General features: G+C 35.4%; 2 protein-coding genes across 5 annotated transcripts in view; both read right to left on the reverse strand.

Annotated features, from left to right (window-relative positions):
• LOC147830838 (uncharacterized) overlaps positions 1-17,931 on the reverse strand; it is a 688,366-nt gene that overhangs the window by 362,980 nt on the left and 307,455 nt on the right. The gene's annotated exons all lie outside the window — the stretch shown is intronic.
• On the reverse strand, positions 11,134-17,589 carry LOC566482 (uncharacterized). 4 transcript variants are annotated; one of them, XR_015525802.1, is made up of 10 exons: positions 16,347-16,832; positions 14,664-15,380; positions 13,784-13,990; positions 13,499-13,596; positions 13,351-13,401; positions 12,663-13,044; positions 12,403-12,579; positions 12,061-12,190; positions 11,818-11,969; positions 11,134-11,711 (listed from the first exon to the last, which is right to left on the reverse strand). XR_015525802.1 is itself a non-coding variant. In NM_001440742.1 (9 exons), exons 1-9 carry the CDS (start codon positions 16,504-16,506, stop codon positions 11,960-11,962), a joined length of 1,932 nt encoding a protein of 643 aa, NP_001427671.1. In that variant the 5' UTR covers positions 16,507-16,642; the 3' UTR covers positions 11,134-11,959. The 4 variants fall into 4 exon arrangements, 2 of the variants coding, with proteins under 2 accessions (NP_001427671.1, XP_087167098.1); XR_015525801.1 differs by having other exon boundaries at positions 11,813-11,969; NM_001440742.1 differs by having other exon boundaries at positions 11,134-11,969; positions 16,347-16,642.

The following is a 17,931-nucleotide window of genomic DNA, read 5'->3' on the forward strand; positions in this document are numbered from 1 at the left end:
GTCCAAAGACATGCGGTACAGGTGAATTGGGTTGGCTAAACTGTCCGTAATGTGTGAATGTGTGTGTGGATGTTTCCCAGAGATGGGTTGCGGCTGGAAGGGCATCCGCTGCGTAAAAACTTGCTGGATAAGTTAGCGGTTTATTCCACTGTGCTGACCCCGGATTAATAAAGGGACTAAGCCAGGGGTGGGCAAACTCAGTCCTGGAGTGCCGGTGTCCTGCATAGTTTAGCTGCAACACTAATCAAACACACGTGAACATGCTAATCAGAGTTTTCAAGATCTCTAGAAATCTATAAGCAGGTGTGTGTGATTAGAGTAGGAGCTAAACTGTGCAGGACACCAGCCCTCCTGGACAGAGTTTGCCCACCCCTGGACTAAGCCGACAAGAAAATGAATGATTGAATAATCAACATGTTAAATTTTTGTCATTTTTATATGATAAATAATATGGTATTTTGTTATTTTAAACACTTTAATCATGATAAATTATTATTACACACAATGTTTTATCACCCTCATGAAAATGAACAATGGTTTTACAACGAATGTTACACAAGTGTACAGATATATAGTTAAACTGATTCATTTAGCAAAACTACGGCTAATTTTTGATTAGGCTACTATGGGTTAAGTAAAAAAATAAATAAATAAAAAACTTTTATTTGGTTTATTTGTAGTAGTTAAATTTTGGTTTAAATAGATAAAAACGTGTTGTTTATTTGTAGTAAAACCAAACAACTTAAATATAGTTTAGAAAAGCATGGTTAATTGTTGGTTACCATTAAGGGCGTAGCAACCGTGGAGGACGGGGGAATACGTCCCCCTCACATTCAGAGACCGGCCATTTAGAAACAGGTGATTAATAATTATATGAACACAAACTTTTGGATCTCCTTCAGCTGTCCCCCCACTTTTAAAATGTCCACTACGCTCCTGCCATATTACAACACAAAAACAATCTCTCTTTTTTTGTGTATTAAACCAGTTAAACTGCTGTATAGGCCGTCTTAGCAATGCCATTATTCATTGGCAGTTACTGTGTTGTTGCTTTTTTTGTAGTAATACTTTGTTTAAAGTGATTATTATATGCTCCTCGTCCATTTTAAATTCATTAACTTCTTTAAAAATCACCATTTCTTATAGCCTTTTATAAGTTGTCCACTAGAGAGCAGCACTACCTCTCCTATCCAGTACGCTAAACTAAAACTTCCTTTGCCAAAATCATTCCTGGCGTTGATGGAGAGGCTTTTATTCCATTATGTCCTCTAACTCTAGTTTAAGCACACTCCGAGCCGTATTTTTTACTCCTGCTTTAGATATTACGGTGCCTTCCGTTTGTTTACATCCCCGTCCCTTAAGGGATCTGATCAGTCACATCTCTACCTACCAAGGTGTCTTTTCTGTCGGACTATCCGGGCGGGGCAGCTGTCAGAACGGCTGAGGTGAGTTTCTTTGACCGCTGCCGGAGGGCGAAAGCGGCCTGTCCACTTCAATCTCCTCTCTGGCTCTTTATCTGTGACAGCAAAGCCATTCAGAGCCGCTTGAGTCACATCAATAACCGCAGGGACGAGGCTTCTGTCCGCCTCAAATGTCTGACTGTTTAAATCGCATTAACTGCAGGTAAAAAACAGTTAAACCGAGTCTGTGTGGATTTTGGTGTGATTCACTCGATGGTTTCTGGTACGGTGATATATATTGCTTTAATTTTGACCAAAAAGCTCTAACAATTAGCCAAAACAGAGTGAAATTTAGGACATTGATGTAAATTAGCCTAATTTTAATATATGGTTCAGAGCTGTAACCAGTGTTGGGGGTAAAGTATTACAAGCAACGCAAGTAGTTACGTATTTATAAAACTTTTCTAAGTAACGAGTAAAGTAACGCATTACTTTTTAAAATAAATAGTAATATTTGAGTTACTCTTTTTTAAAAATGCAATGTTACTTTTTAGTTTAATTAATTAGCTTTAAAAAAAATAAATTGCTGAATTAAAATTAAAGTAGCCACAATGAATCATGCAGGCAATGAGAGAATGTGTGTATTATTTATAACACATCGAAGAAAAGGAAAAGGGGATTATCTCAATGGACAGTGACTTTGCCTATAAAAAAAATTGTACAAAAGTAGCAAGCACATTACATTCAGTAATCTTTACGGCATGTGTAGCTCTGGAGGAAGTTCTCAAATAACATCCTAAAATAATTACTTTTTGATGTGTTTTTTTAAAGTTAAATGTAGATGTAGCTAATACAATGTGTCATTAATGGCAAAACACCTTTATTAAATGAAGCAAGCAAAAAAAATAAAAAAACTTTGAAAGAGATCAAGCCTCAGCCAGGTAATAACGCAAAACTAACTCAAAAGTAACAACACATTACTTACTATAAAAATTAACTAAGTAAAGTTGACTAGTTACTTTTTTGGGGAGTAACTCAATAATATGGAAGTTTTTTCCTAACAAAATTCAAATGAAAATTCAAATGCTTAAAAGATCAAATGATAAATCAAATGCTCAAACTATAAATCGAATGCTCAAACCGACATTGCAAATGATAAATCAAATCCTCAAACCGACTCCTCAAATAATAAATCAAATGCTCAAATGCACTTTGCAAATGGTGAATCAAATCCTCAAACCGACTCCTCAAATGAAAAATCAAATCCTCAACCTAACATCGCAAATGGTGAATCAAATGCTCAAACTATAAAACAAATCCTCAAACTGACATCGCAAATGGTAAATCAAATGCTCAAACAACTCTGCAAATGGTGAATCAAATGCTCAAACTATAAAGCAAATCCTCAAACCGACATCGCAAATGGTGAATCAAATGCTCAAACAACTCTGCAAATGGTGAATCAGATTTGCGTGCACTATTCCAAGTCGTATCCGTATAAACTCATGAAAGAGAAAGTGAGAAATCTCCTACTGCTTCTGTCCACATTCTAAAGTGTTCATCAGATGGGTACATCTCTCACAGGAGGCCACGAAAAAGCATACGGCAAGATGATGATGCTACGTCACATTGTGGAAAACTGAATGGATGCAGACATCTTACATGTAGGTAAATAAATGCAGAAAGACGGTTCCTTGAGTTAAGTTACAGTAAAATAGCAATAGTTGAGCTACTGTACAGTGAACTGTAGAATTACTGAAAGTGTAACGATGCTTTACAGTATATTTATTTTATCTTGCTGTAAATTATCATGTAGGAACTTCTGTAAGCACATGACGTTACGTTTCAAACGTTAATTTACATAAAGACGATTATTCAATGTCTGACAGAAAAATATAAGAGGTACTGCAGATTAGCAAATTATAACATTAAACAGACGTCTGAGTGATTTGTTTATGCTGATGCAGAATGCACTTTTGTCAATACAGCTTAGGTTAGATACACGTAATATTAATACAGTAATGTTTTCTTCTGTTCATTTGGTGATACATTTATGAAAGTATAATTTTGAGCACACAAATCACAGAGGTAACGTGACTTGTCTGGTTGTTATAGAGAAGGAAGCACACATGTTTGTGTGTTAGCTGATGCAGAGTGACTGAACAAATGCTATCATCATATTTGTTTAACAAAATATTGTTATTTTAAACAGCTATTACAACAATTTCTTTAATGTTGATTTATATGCCATTTCTGGGCTGGAGCAGGACTTGCAAGGCAAGAAAACAGAGAAAACCTGAATTCAAAACATGAAGTAAGATCATGTTATTACTTCCAATTCAGAACTCAAATGAAACTCAAAAAGTGTGCTGTTAAATGACTTCTTTATTAAGAGCTTTGCATAATCTGAAATGTCCTCAGACTGGTGTGTGCAGTGATGACGATGAAGAACAGCAGTGTGCTGATGAAGGAAATGTTGAAGATGCTGTTGTGCCGTGGACAAGATCCTGCATCCCTCCACCTGCCTGCATGTCCTCATCTGAGCCAGATGCTGGTGTGGTCTCTTCATCTTCAGTATGAATCGGTTTCTCAGGCATGGACAGCCTCACCTCACAACTCTGTTCCAGTCAAGTGAAGTCCAGCATGCAGCAAAACATGGAGTTTTGTCTAAAATACATGATTGTTTAAATAAGTTTAAATAAAGCTTAGTTTCGTATCTTGTTGACTTGTATTTATTTATCATGGTTACTATTATTAATTCTTTTAATCATACATTCATATTTTTTTTTAATTGTTGATGAATAAATTAATAATTTCAGTAATGTATAACTACATTTTTTTTCTATTTTTGACTGAAAACTAAGATGTACTCACCTTGGCTACATTTGTCTAGTGACTATTCATGCATAGCTGTGGCGCGCGCGTGTGTGTGTGTGTGTGTGTGTGTGTGTGTGTGTGTGTGTGTTTATTACATGGTGGGGACCTCAGCATGTTAGCACACTCACAAAGTGGGGACCAAAAACATATGTTTTGCCTTTAAAAGACTCAGGGGGCGTTGCTGATATGCCTAGTGCAGTTTTTTTCACTGATCCCCACCTTGACCATTTACCTGACTTGAGTGTGTAAGTGTGTGTCGGCGCAATGCTCTATAGCGCTCCTGTAGTCGGATGGCGGTACTGCACCCTCACACACTTGGCGCAGTTCACACCCTCTGGCTATTGCACATGCGCAGATCTCATAAATGAATCCGACTTTAATCAACTTAATTAAGATCTATCATCAAATTAATCGAATTTTCGGGTAAGTTAGAATGTTTTTCACCATCATAATGTAATAAAATCGGTTATATGACAAATATTTATGTTGCATATTTTGACAGTTATCAGGTATAGTTGATTAAATGTTATAACGAATTTTCTGGGTGTTTTAATCGATGTTGTTTCCAATTACCTATTAATATAACACTGATAAGACACAAGCTACAGTTCGGTATGTAATTTAACTTGTTTACACGAGTAAAAGTTACTCGCGCTAATGTGCTAACGTGCTAACTGCCCAGAGCTGCGTGAGTCAGAGGCCGGGGTGGAGTGCGTGAGCAGCGGTCGGACAGTCACCAATCACCGGGCAGCTAAATGGATCGACGGAGGATAAAACCATTAAAAGATGCGGAGAAACAAATCACCAGCTCCACCGACAAGACCCATTCACTGAAAACCGAATATATAGAAGGTTACAAGGTATGTTTTCATAGTTCTTGTATCGTACTTTTTAAATGGTTAATTGCTTTAAACATTTAACGTTAATCCTGAAATAACACTATTATATAACGTTACTATTTATACGTTAATGTAGTAATATTGAGGTTATAATTAAAATGTGGGGCCATGTGGTCCTAGAAATGTACTTAATTTATTGTTCTATGACGTGTAGAAACATTTTATTTAAGATTAATAATTATAATAAACTCCAACTTAGTGTAAAACATATATAAAAGTACATAAATGTACACTGTATGTTTTATTTATTTATTTGCTGTCAACTGGTAGCCTTTTACAATAAGGTTAAATTAGTTAATGCTGGTTAATGCATTTACTAACATGAACAATGAATAAATATTTATTACAGTATTTGTTCATGTTTGTTAACTTTAGTTAATGAAAATAAAGTTCTTCATTACTAGTTGAACACGCACAACGCATTAACTACTGGTAACAAGCATGAATTTAGATTTGAATAATGCATTAGTAAATGATGAACTATGATTAATAAATGCTGTACATGCATTGTTCATTACTAGGTCGTGTTAGTAAGTACATTAACTAATAAAACCTGATTGTAAAGTGTGACCTGTAAACAATTGAAGTGGAAAAAAAGTTCTTTAAAACTGTCCTAAGAAAGAAGAACAGGTGTTCAATAGTATTAGAACAACATTGAGGAAAGGTTCTGATCCACTTCAAAAGGTTTACTGTATTTATAATTCACACACTGAGAGAGGATGCTAATGTGAGGTTTTTGTAGTTTTTGAACCCTACACGTTTCATTAAAATCTTTTAGGTCAGAGTTTGCGATGTCCACATTTATTAAAGGAAGTTTCGTGGTTGAGTACAGATGATAGAGCTTGTGGAAGCAAAGCATAGATGAGATATTAATAAAAATACTGTCTTTATGTTTGACTTTATATGGTAAAACAAGAACAGGTGGTTAAGTGTTTTCCCCATTCAAATATACATGTATATATTATATTCATTCTGTTTGTATTCATGTCATAGTTTAGCTTTTTATTGCTATGAGAGGGCATAATTAAAATGTTGCTTGCTCTTTTCTCTTAGTTTTGCAGCATTGATGCCGATCATGAGGACGAGACCCTCGGCCGGCTGGTGAATGATGACCATCTGCACCCTAACTGCACTGTCAATAAGATCGTTGTTCAGAGAAAACCTTATTTGTGCCTTTTTGCAATTAGGGATATTTTCCCTGGAGAGGAAATAACGTTTGACTATGGCGCATGTGATTGGCCTTGGAGAAAGGTTTGACATTTTGATCACTTAATACATTAATCCTTAATAAATTCAGCAAAGCTAAGAGTTTTTTAATGTTAATGTAGATTAAGGGTAAATCTGTTCAAAAATATAGAGTTTGCATCATCCATAAGAGACAATGAAGTCAATCTCTTAATATCTTCTTCTTGTCTTAATGGGTAAAAAAAAGTTAAATGAATTGGGTAATGCTTTACTTTTAAGGGGTGTTCATAAGACTCATGAAACCTTTATAGTCATGACATGACTTATATAACAAAGCTGTTTTTTTAATAGCTTTCATTGAAGGATGCCTATATGACTTATAAATTCTATAGAATGAATTTAATCAGACAGTAAAGCTGTACACCGTCTCCTGTGATGGTTGGGTTTAGAGGTGGGGTGGGGTGAGGGCAATACAATATACGGTTTGGACAGTATAAAATGAATGGAAACCTATGTAATGTCCCCACTTTACACAAAAACAAATGTGTGTGTGTGTGTGTGTGTGTGTGTGTGTGTGTGTGTGTGTGTGTGTGTGTGTGTGTGTGTGTGTGTGTGTGTGTGTGTGTGTGTGTGTGTGTGAACAGCATTTATTATTTTTGTAAGTGTTGGGGTGGGCTTTGCAGTCTAGAGTACATTTTTCGAGTGTAAAATTTCTCCAAAGGAAGATCTTCAAGCAGCTGTCCGACATCTTTGTGCAGACGTACCAATGTGGCAACATTAGAAAGGCTATCGGGTAGGGTTATCAAGTTACTGATGCTATTAGGTGTTATTGCTTCTGTCCCTGCTATTTTATTTGTATTATTATGGGATTGTTATCAATAACAATTATTATTAATCATTATTATGCAGAAATAAAAATTTCATACAAACTTAGGGAAACATTGCTGTATCTTCCGCATTAAAGCTCCGCCTATGCTGGTTGATTGACACCTCATTTGCATTTGATTTATCATTTGCGATGTCAGTTTGAGGATTTGATTCACCATTTGCGATGTCAGTTTGAGCATTTAATTCACCATTTGCGGAGTCATTTAAGGATTTGATTCACCATTTGCGGAGTTGTTTGAGCATTTGATTCAACATTTGCGGAGTTGTTTGAGCATTTGATTCACCATTTGCGATGTCGGTTTAAGGATTTGATTTATAGTTTGAGCATTTGATTCACCATTTGCGATGTCAGTTTGAGGATTTGATTTATTATTTGAGGAGTCGGTTTGAGGATTTGATTTATCATTTGCAATGTCGGTTTGAGCATTCGATTTATAGTTTGAGCATTTGATTTATCATTTGATCTTTTAAGCATTTGAATTTTCATTTTCATTTTGTTTGGAAAAAACTTCCATAGTTTTGTTTAAAAATACAATCAAAATGTTATTACATTATACAGTATACTTAATTGTATATGTTGTAAAACTTCAGGGCACCTTGAACATGATGAACAATGTTTTATTTTGTAAAATAAAATGAATTAATACTTTAGTTTAAAATTGTTTTATTCATTTTATTATTATTTTGTTTATTGTATTTATAGTTTAGAATAATTTATATATTTTAACACTAGCTATTTCTTAGGAACAAATACAATTTCTTAGCTGTAAGATTTAATTTTTTAAATTAAGATGAATTGAGGTGGTTGTTTATTTAACTTTTATTATATGTTCATTTATCGACTAATTTATTTAGTTATTTTGTCCTGGAAATCTGATATATGGCAGTATGAAAATTACATGACATACAAGTTCATATTTGGGCTTTATATATATAAAATATGTCATAAAAGTATATTTTGAAATATAAAAAAAAACATTAGATATTTCAGTAATAGGGAAATCAATAACGTTTTATATATATGTTAATATATGGCCATAGAGAAAGATTTGAACATGTGTACATATATTTGTAATTTCAGTGGTTGGAAAAATACATTGTATGCAGTCATTGTGGCTATATTTCTAAATATATGTTGCATATGACATATTTTATTTATGTAAAACCCAAATTAGACTTGTATGTCATATATATAATTTAAATATATTTTCATACTACAAATTTCTATATGTTATCACTAATATATTTCAACACTTCAAATAATGTATTTGATTAATGTGATTGATCATTTATGTGTGCAGAATGTTTTGTCTGTCAAATCTGTAAAACAAGTAACTTTAGTTAATCTCTTATATAGTTTTTTTTTATTATTTAATTACTCTGTGAAAAATGTTACTATGAAACATCTTTATATGCAAAAAACTATTAAGAATGGTATAAATGGTACTTAAGAACCACGTTAAACACATTAAATAAGCTCACCTCTCACTAATCTATTGGCTTTGGCCATAAAGCAAGAGCAGCAACTTTACATTGGTCTTGGTTAGCAGCTGCAAAGATACGTGGACCGGGCCGTGCCGTACGCACGCGGCTATATGCATACACAGAAAAAAATTACATCATGTTTGTTTTTGCGTTTGTCATAAAATATTTTTTTAAATGTAACAACATATCAAATTATATTATTTACACTCAGTTTATGTTAATATTAGTGCATAAATATTGATATATTTTTTGAGCAACCTAGTTGGTGCCCTATGTAGACTGCGTACTCTGCACGTAGGGAGCAGCAGTACTGAATAGAAACCTATAAATATGTTCCTCATAAAATGGTTCTGAACGCAGTTTATGATGCCTGTAGATCATCCTTGTCCACTTCTTCATTATGGTACATTTGTAAATGAGCTCGTTTGTTTGGTGTTGTTTTTTAAAACTTTTTTTACTTGAATTTCCGCGAGACTTAATGAATGTGAAGATTTCTCTCCCACTAATATAGGTGATGATGACGCAAGTTTAATTGAAAGCTGATTGGCCTCTTAAATGATTAGGCATAAGAATAGGACGTGTGTTTGGATATAACTCAGTTTCTTTGACCACACTTCATCATGATTGTTCATTTATTCCTTTGCTAGAAATTAGAAGTGAATTTAGAAATAGTTCTGAAACAAATCTTTGCGCTTAACAAACATAATTAAATATAAAGGCTGATGGGTTTCTTCTGTGGAGAACCTACATCGTTTCCTTACTCCACCTTAGTAAAGAGAAAGTAAAGAGGCTCAATGGAGGATGCTCATTCTTCATTCTTGCAGATGGTCTGTTTAACTGTTTTCTCGCTAGTGACGCATTCAGTTTTTCTATTCAGTTTATGCACTTACAAAGTCGCCATGTAAATAGTAAATGCACCATGGCGGGACACAACTGACTCTTAAAGGGACTTTATGTGTGTTGAATAATTTCCATTCATACTTCAAGCATCGACCACCTTCTTAATCAATTCTCTATTCAGATATCAAGCCAAGGAAAATAACTGAGAAAGCTCCAATCTGAAGCCCCATTTTAATGATGTCATCATGTAGACTTCTTACAAAGTATTTTACAGTATTTTAAAATACAGAAATACAAGACACTAAAGTATTTTGATACAAAATATTAACCCATTTTCATAAACCCCATATAATACAATTTACAAAGTGCTGTACTGTATTTAAATACATGTATCATAAATACTGCCCATCCCTGTAGTACATTATGTAGTGTAATTCATTAATGAAGAGCTGTTTATATATATTTAATATTATATAATGCTCATTCCTAAATATTTTACTAACACCTCATTTTATTGCATTTTTTTGTTTTTGCTGTTAAATAGGGTAATTTCTTTCTGTTTAGAACAGCATATTCATTCATTCATTCATTCATTTTCTTTTCAGCTAGTCCCTTTATTAATCAGGGGAATGAACCGCTAATTTATCCAGCATATGTTTTACGCAGCAGATGCCCTTCCAGCCGCAACCCAACACTGGGAAACCCCCACACACTCTTGCATTCACACAAATACACTATGGCCAATTTAGTTTATTCAATTCACCTATAGCGCATGTGTTTGGACTGTGGGGGGAACCACATTGAGGTCATTATGAGACTGTTCTTACAGGCCTGAACCCAGAGCTGCTTGTGTTCCCAATGTCTGACCTATGAAAACAATGTTTGACCTATGCCGTGTATCTGCTTGGCATCTAAAAAGTAGACCTTAGGTATACAGGAACTTTTCTCTGAGGCATATACATGAAAGCTGTCAAACCCAGTCCAGTTACTCGAGTCTAAACTGTTGCTTTAAACTGAGATTGTCAAAATTTGAACAATTTAGAGTCTCAAAAGTTAGTCTGAAGTCTTGACTATACCAGGGGGGAAATATTTGTTGTATCAGTATATGATATTGTAATATAAAACAACATATTGTGTAACAGTAAAACCTTTTCTGTGGTTCCATTTGGCTAAACAGGTTCCACAAATGTGTGTTAAATCATAGTAAACAGTATACTGTATGGCACTACTGATTTGGTAAAGAGATTTCTTCACCCAATAATGAATATTCTGTCATCTTTTACTCTGCCCTTACGATAAGTTTCTTCTGATTTACACAAAAGAGGGTTTTTGAAAAATGCTGGAAACCTGTAACTATTGACTTTCATTGTATTTGTTTTCCTACTATGGACGTCAGTGGTTACAGATTTTCAGATTTCTTTAAAGTATCTTCTTTAGTGTTCAACAGAAGAAAAAAAACTCAAAGGTTTGGAAGCGCTTGAGTAAATAGTTTAGGGAGAACTCTCGCTTTAATTGAGTAAGGAGTCATTTAGAAAAGTCACAGAAATGATGATCAGAGCTTCAGTTTGATTCACAGGACTTTATTTGAGTTATTAACAATAAATAAAAGCAATTCATTACAAAACAATTATGAACACTTAATTATAAAACAATCTCTCTCTCTTATGACAGAACACCAGATTCATTTATGTTTAAATTGTCAGTCCAGTTTTCAGAGTTGAAGTTCAGTTCAGTCCAGTTCAGTGTGGTTTAATTGTCACTGCTGAAAGTCCAAACACTGAAGAGGAAATTCATCGATGTGCAGCTCCACAAGTCCCAAACCAAGCAAGCCAGCGGCGACAGTGGCGAGGAACAAAACTTCACCAATTGACAAAAGTGAAGGAAAAAACCTCGAGAGAAACCAGGCTCAGTTGGGCACGACCATTTCTCCTCTGGCCAAACGTCTTGTGCAGAGCTGCAGTCTAGGCACCATTAATTACCATTATTGTCATTAATTACTCGCCTCATGTCATTAGTTCAAATTCATGTTTACTTCATATTGAGAACACAAATGAGAACATTTTAGATGAAATCTGAGAGCTCTCTGACCCTCAAACCACACGTTCATAAGAGCACAGTGCACTGTATGTGTGTCGCACTGCTGATGTTTAACCCAGAGGCCTGCGCGACTTCCTCTTATTTAAACAAAGCGTGGGCACATCTGAGGTAAACGTCAGCAGTGCGACACACATACAGTGCAGGACAGAGCTCTCATTAACACACGTCATGAATTGACTCTGAAGAGAAGTAAGGTCTTAGGGATTTGGAATGACATGAGGGAGTAATTAATAACTTTAACAGTCTTGTGAAATGTCTGGAAATGGTGCTCTCCTCCTCCTCGCTTCTTTAGTTTTCTCTAAAATGGAGAAAAACAATCAGAAACAACACAAAGTTATTTAAGCAGTAATATGAAGGGCTGTCAAATAAAACTCGCTGTGTTCCTCTACCTCCTCTTGTATAACTGCTTCACTGGATTTGGGGTCGTTGGATTGAACCAGCAGTGCTCTTCTACCTGGTGTAACTGTAGCCGTTTAGCTGGATTACGGATCAAACACTGGGAAATCAGGTCCACGCATGCTGAAAAGTGTCACAGAGAGTGTGAAATATGTCTGCATACTCAAGATTCATGAACGTCTTTAAATCTTACAACATCAAATGTTACAAAACATCCACAATTAAGTGACTAATATCTACAGGTCCTGTAAGCATTATATTTAATCCAGTTTACTTATGACTGACATGTTTTATTCTGTCACTGAGGCTGAGATTGTTCAGAGGTGTCTGCTTACCTGTAGATAATCTGGTGTTTATATGAATGGAGCCAAACACTATTGAATGTGTGTTATTAAAGGCCAGTCGTCCATGCATTATTTCATACAGCATGATGCCTATTGTCCAGACGTATGCCGGGTTAGCATGGAATACACGACACATCAAAGCCTCAGGTGGCATGCTTTGTCCAGCTCCTGTAAGAGAGACATTTCCAGAATTCAGTCATTTCATAAGACAATACTGTGACCAAAGAAACTAACACAAAATGCCAACTCACCTCGATAGTCACTTTTGTTGAAAGGCTCTTGGGTAATTGGCTGAGCACACCCGAAGTCTATCAGTTTGAGCTCTAGTCGGGGTAGAGTCACCAGGATGTTCGCCGTGTGTATATCACCATGGAAAACTCCACGCTCAGTGCAGAACATTACAGCTCGGATCAACTGACGTATTAACCGGCGTGCTTGATTTTCTTCAACTTCCCCTGTATCTTTGATGTACTCATGCAAGGTCTGGCATGACTCTGCGTACTCCAGAACGAGAACAAAGTTGTTCCCAATCTCAATCCAGTCGTGTAATCTGATGATGTTTGGACATCGCGGTGCATTCATCAACCTAAGCATCATTGCCACTTCCGCAAGCACAGGTGTGGAATGACCATCCTAGAAAGAAAACAGATTTCTCCATTAATGTTAAATGAATTTTAATTAATTCCACAGTCAGACATTCATGTGTTCAAAACTTGCTGAACTCTGCTGAACACAAAAGAAGATATTTTGAAGAATGATGAAAACCAGTAAGCATTGACTTCAAAAGTATTTTTTTTCTACAATAGAAGTCAGTGGCTACCTGTGTTCAACATATCTGCTTTTGAGTTCAGTTTAAAGTGGTCCAGACTGGTACGGGACAAGTGAAGGATGAGTAAATGCTCAGCACATTTTCATTGTTGTGTGAATTATTCAACTTACAACATCCAGATAACGGTCCTCTTGACTCATCACCAAAATCTTCAGGGCAACCTGCAGAAAAACAACAACAACAAATTAAATTAAAGCCAACAAATTATATATATTTAATAATCAGGAAAATGTTGACTGAATTAAAAAAATTCTCTACCTTTACTCTGTTACTGCGTTTGTGAGATGCCACATACACCTCGCCAAAAACTCCTTCTCCAATTTGGTATTCGACTTCATACTGAGACATCTCAAATTCTGAAAAACAGAAAAAAGCAGAGAGAATTACTGGGATTGTCTGGTATGAATCGGATCAAATAAATGACTCCTGTCCTTTAAATCTGGATCTAATGCAATGATCTAAAAGCAGCAACTTCTATCAGAATTGCAGGAGTAAACTGATTACTAATTTATATTAATTATGAATTACAGAATGATGACTTACCACCCAGGCCTGGCAGACATACTGAGTCAAGGTCTGGGTCTGACTCAAGCTCGGGCTCGGGCTCGGGCTCTGGCTCTGGCTCAGGCTGTGGCGTAAAATGCGGGACTTCATCTGTGTCGCAGCACAGGAAAGGACGCTTTGCAGCCTTCCATACTCTCTTAAAGAAAGCAGAGACTCTTTTCCATTTCCTTCCTTTCCTGGGTTTTTCTAAAATGAAGACAACAAACAGAAACATCTCCATGAACAGAGCTGCAGCTACAGTGCTCAGAATATTCATATATGCTGTACCCCCCATTTTAAAGATTAATACTTTTATCCATTTCTCAGTGAATATGGGTAATATATACATCAGTGCATTTGAACAAAACAAATTTATTAAACAGATTTATTTATTAAAATAATATTTTAGTCAAAGAACTTTTTTAGAAATGGAAAGATAATACAATTAAATCTGTGCAAAACAACAAAAAAAACAAATTACAAACTAAAACATTTCAACAAAATTATCTATATTTTTGCTTCTCTTTGATTTTTGCTACTTTTGAAAATTAACTTTAATATTTTCCCCTAATATATAAATTTGGACTACTAATTTTTGAACCATTATTGTAAGTGATTTTGTTAGATAAGCTCCAGATTTGGCTTCAGTACTGACTAATCTAATGTACATGCACAAATATAATATTGTAAAGCATCCTATAGAAAATATGAATTTAAATGAGAGATTTGTGGGGGTGTACTCATATATGTTTAGCACAGTAATAATTAATACACACCAACAGTACAACAAATGACACTGTCTGATTTATAAACTAAAAACAACAAAGAGTAAAAATAACAGATGGCAGAAATAAAATGAACCAAATTCAGGATGACTCACCTTCAGTCCCATCAATTTTAGAGGGGTCTTGAACAGACAGAGGCGACTCAGGACAGTCCGAATCTGCATCCGTCATTTTCTTAGTATTGGAGGGGCCATGGACACTGATGGTGCCTGGCAGACACACCAGCTCAGTGTCAACATGACCTGTGAGGGCCGTTGAGGACTCAGGTTGGGCCGAATCTGCTGATTGCTTGATCCTGGAGGGGCCCGGAACACTCAACGGCTGAGGTTCTTCACAGACCTGGACTGGCGGACGCATCTGCTCGGGGTCAACATGATCTGCGATGGTCGTTGACTTGATCCTGGATGTTCCTGGAACAGCCAACGACTCAAGACTGTCGCAGTCCTGGACTGGCGGATGCATCTGCTCAGTGTCAACATGACCTGTGAGGGCCGTTGAGGACTCAGGACGGGCCCGATCTGCATTTGGCACTTCTGCTGTTTGCTTGATTCTGTAGGGGCCCGGAACACTCAACGGCTGAGGTTCTTCACAGACCTGGCCTGGCAGCCACACCGGCTCAGGGTCTGCATGTGCCGTGACGGTCCTGGAGGGACCTGGAACAGGCAGATGCTCGAAATCATTGACATCCGACTGTGGTTCAAAGGGAACCACTCTGCTCCGGTCACAGCTAAGGAAAGGGCGCTTTGCAGCCTTCCATGCTCTCTTAAAGAAAGCAGAGACTCTTTTCCCTTTCCTCCCTTTCTCTGGGTTTTCTAAAGTAAAGGAAATGAACAGGGAAGTATTAGAAAACTCTTTAACCACAGGTTTACCATAGACAAACTGCTGAAAATTAGACATATAAAAGACAATCACACAAAACAAACATCAAGAATAAATGTACAATTATAATAGAAAATGTTTAATTATGTGAAATAGCAAATCATGTCTATGATGTAAAATGACAAATACAACCTGATAAATAGTCAGTAAGACTCATTTTTGAGTCAATATTCTGAGTTATAGAATATTTTATTATAGTTATAGTTTGAGCTATTTAACAATATATTAGCACATTTGTTCATTTACCGGTCTCTATGTTGCTACCATGCCAATTTGAATATTGGGTCTGAAATAGCATGTTAGTAAGACTTCAAATCCGCATAAGCACTATTTAATTGACTGTAAACAATGTTGTGATAGTCATTGGGTGTTATGATGATTTCCCCATTTACGATTTGAAACAATATTTCTGTTATATTTTAAGCAGAAAGTCAGAATGTGTGAATATAAAACCAACTTTACCTCAATTGAATTAATTTATCCCTGCTTAAACAAATGAAAGACTTAAATATAACATTCTCACTCAGTTTGCTCAAATATTCTTCCACATCATCAAAAACTAGGAAAATTACTGTGCAGGTCTACACATAGAGTTTAAAGTAAAGTAATATTAGAATGTTTTTTATCAGTAACATTAACAAGGCACAATTTCAGTTGAGTGGAAAGGAGAAACTTAAAGCCAGAATGTCAATACATAAAATGACAGACAACAGGCCTCAATCACAAAGTCAGAAAATACACAATATCATAACTACATGAAACAATTACAATCACAAGAGGTTGAATATTTACGTCTTACGTCGGCAAGTCAGGTTATATGGCGATATATTATTATTATTATTATAGTTTTTATTAAATAATAGGTGGGAATACACCGTTTTTGTAAACTCTCATCTCACCTGTTGGGCTTCTCGTCATGGTAGAAGTTGTAGGAGAAGCCATCGTGTCACTCTGATGATTATTGTTGTCAAATACAGGCTTGATCAAATTTTCTCGAGTAAAAAACACAGTTGACATAATATTTGCTGTTTGAGATGCAAAACAAGTCGCTAAAGTCATTAAATCACTGTTCACTGTACTCGATCGTTTGTCACTCTGAGGAATTCTGTCGGCTGTGACGTCATGGAATTCTTCTCGTTCTATTTATTCGTCATCAGTAAGGTGAGGTGCGCGGGGTGATACAAGTTGGCGCTCTGATCGGCCAAGTTTATTGCGCCCTACCACTCAGTTGCTGTTTTTGTCAGATAATAAATTCACAGCAGATAAAGTGACATATACCGTGATGAAAGCTTTAGCAATTATTATTAAACTGCTATCAGAAATATCAGTATAAACTGCAGCTGCGTGAGCAGCACCAGAGGTTACATTCATTATCTTTTACCAATAAAGCATACAAACATGTATTAAATGTATTTATCAAGGTATTTACAAACATGCATTAAAGTTTATATCACAGTCAATAATAAGTGGACATAAGTGTTTTAAATATAAAAGATTGAATTAGAAATATGAAGGGTTGGGCTAAAATAGTCCATAAATTATCAGTCCACAAGAGAAAGAAAAATGTTTTATAATTTATTGGACAAATAACAAACTGGCAGGCACAATAACCTCACTAGTCAGACATTGGCCATCTGTATAATAAAACAATAACAACAGTAATAATTATAATGATGTCCTTAATTCCCTTTTTATGCCTCTCTTGTAAATTAGTAAAATTCACTGATTATGACAATCATCTTTGAGCTAAAATGTTATCGCTAAAATATTATCATTATCAGTGGATTTTACTTATTATATAAAACTATTTAAAACGTATTGATTTATGGAGGCTTTTGGTGCTGGACACGTTTTTATTTCTCGTTTTGTGTTAAACAATTAAAACAAATACAGGATGCGTTGTGCTTCACTCAGAACAAGGCACGCTTTGAGATTACTGCCATTATGGTCAATTATTTTTTTATAGCATACTAACCCCAAAAATCTTCTCTTTTCACAGGACTAGTAGCATGCTGCATCTCTGTAATGTAAAGCTGCCATTTGATATTAATTAAACATTTTAATTTTATCATAGACCACCTTCTTAATCAATTCTCTATTCAGATATCAAGCTCAGGAAAATACCTGAGAAAGCTCCAATCTGAAGCCCCATTTTAATGATGTCATCATGTAGACTTCTTACAAAGTATTTTACAGTATTTTAAAATACAGAAATACAAGACACTAAAGTATTTTGAAACAAAATATTAACCCATTTTCATAAACCCCATATAATACAATTTACAAAGTGCTGTACTGTATTTAAATACATGTATCATAAATACTGCCCATCCCTGTAGTACATTATGTAGTGTAATTCATTAATGAAGAGCTGTTTATATATATTTAATATTATATAATGCTCATTCCTAAATATTTTACTAACACCTCATTTTATTGCATTTTTTGAGTTTTTGCTGTTAAATAGGGTAATTTCTTTCTGTT

The sequence above is a fragment of the Danio rerio genome, chromosome 25 (assembly GCF_052040795.2).
Source record: "Danio rerio strain M-AB ecotype USA chromosome 25, GRCz13ab, whole genome shotgun sequence".
Taxonomy (NCBI): domain Eukaryota; kingdom Metazoa; phylum Chordata; class Actinopteri; order Cypriniformes; family Danionidae; genus Danio; species Danio rerio.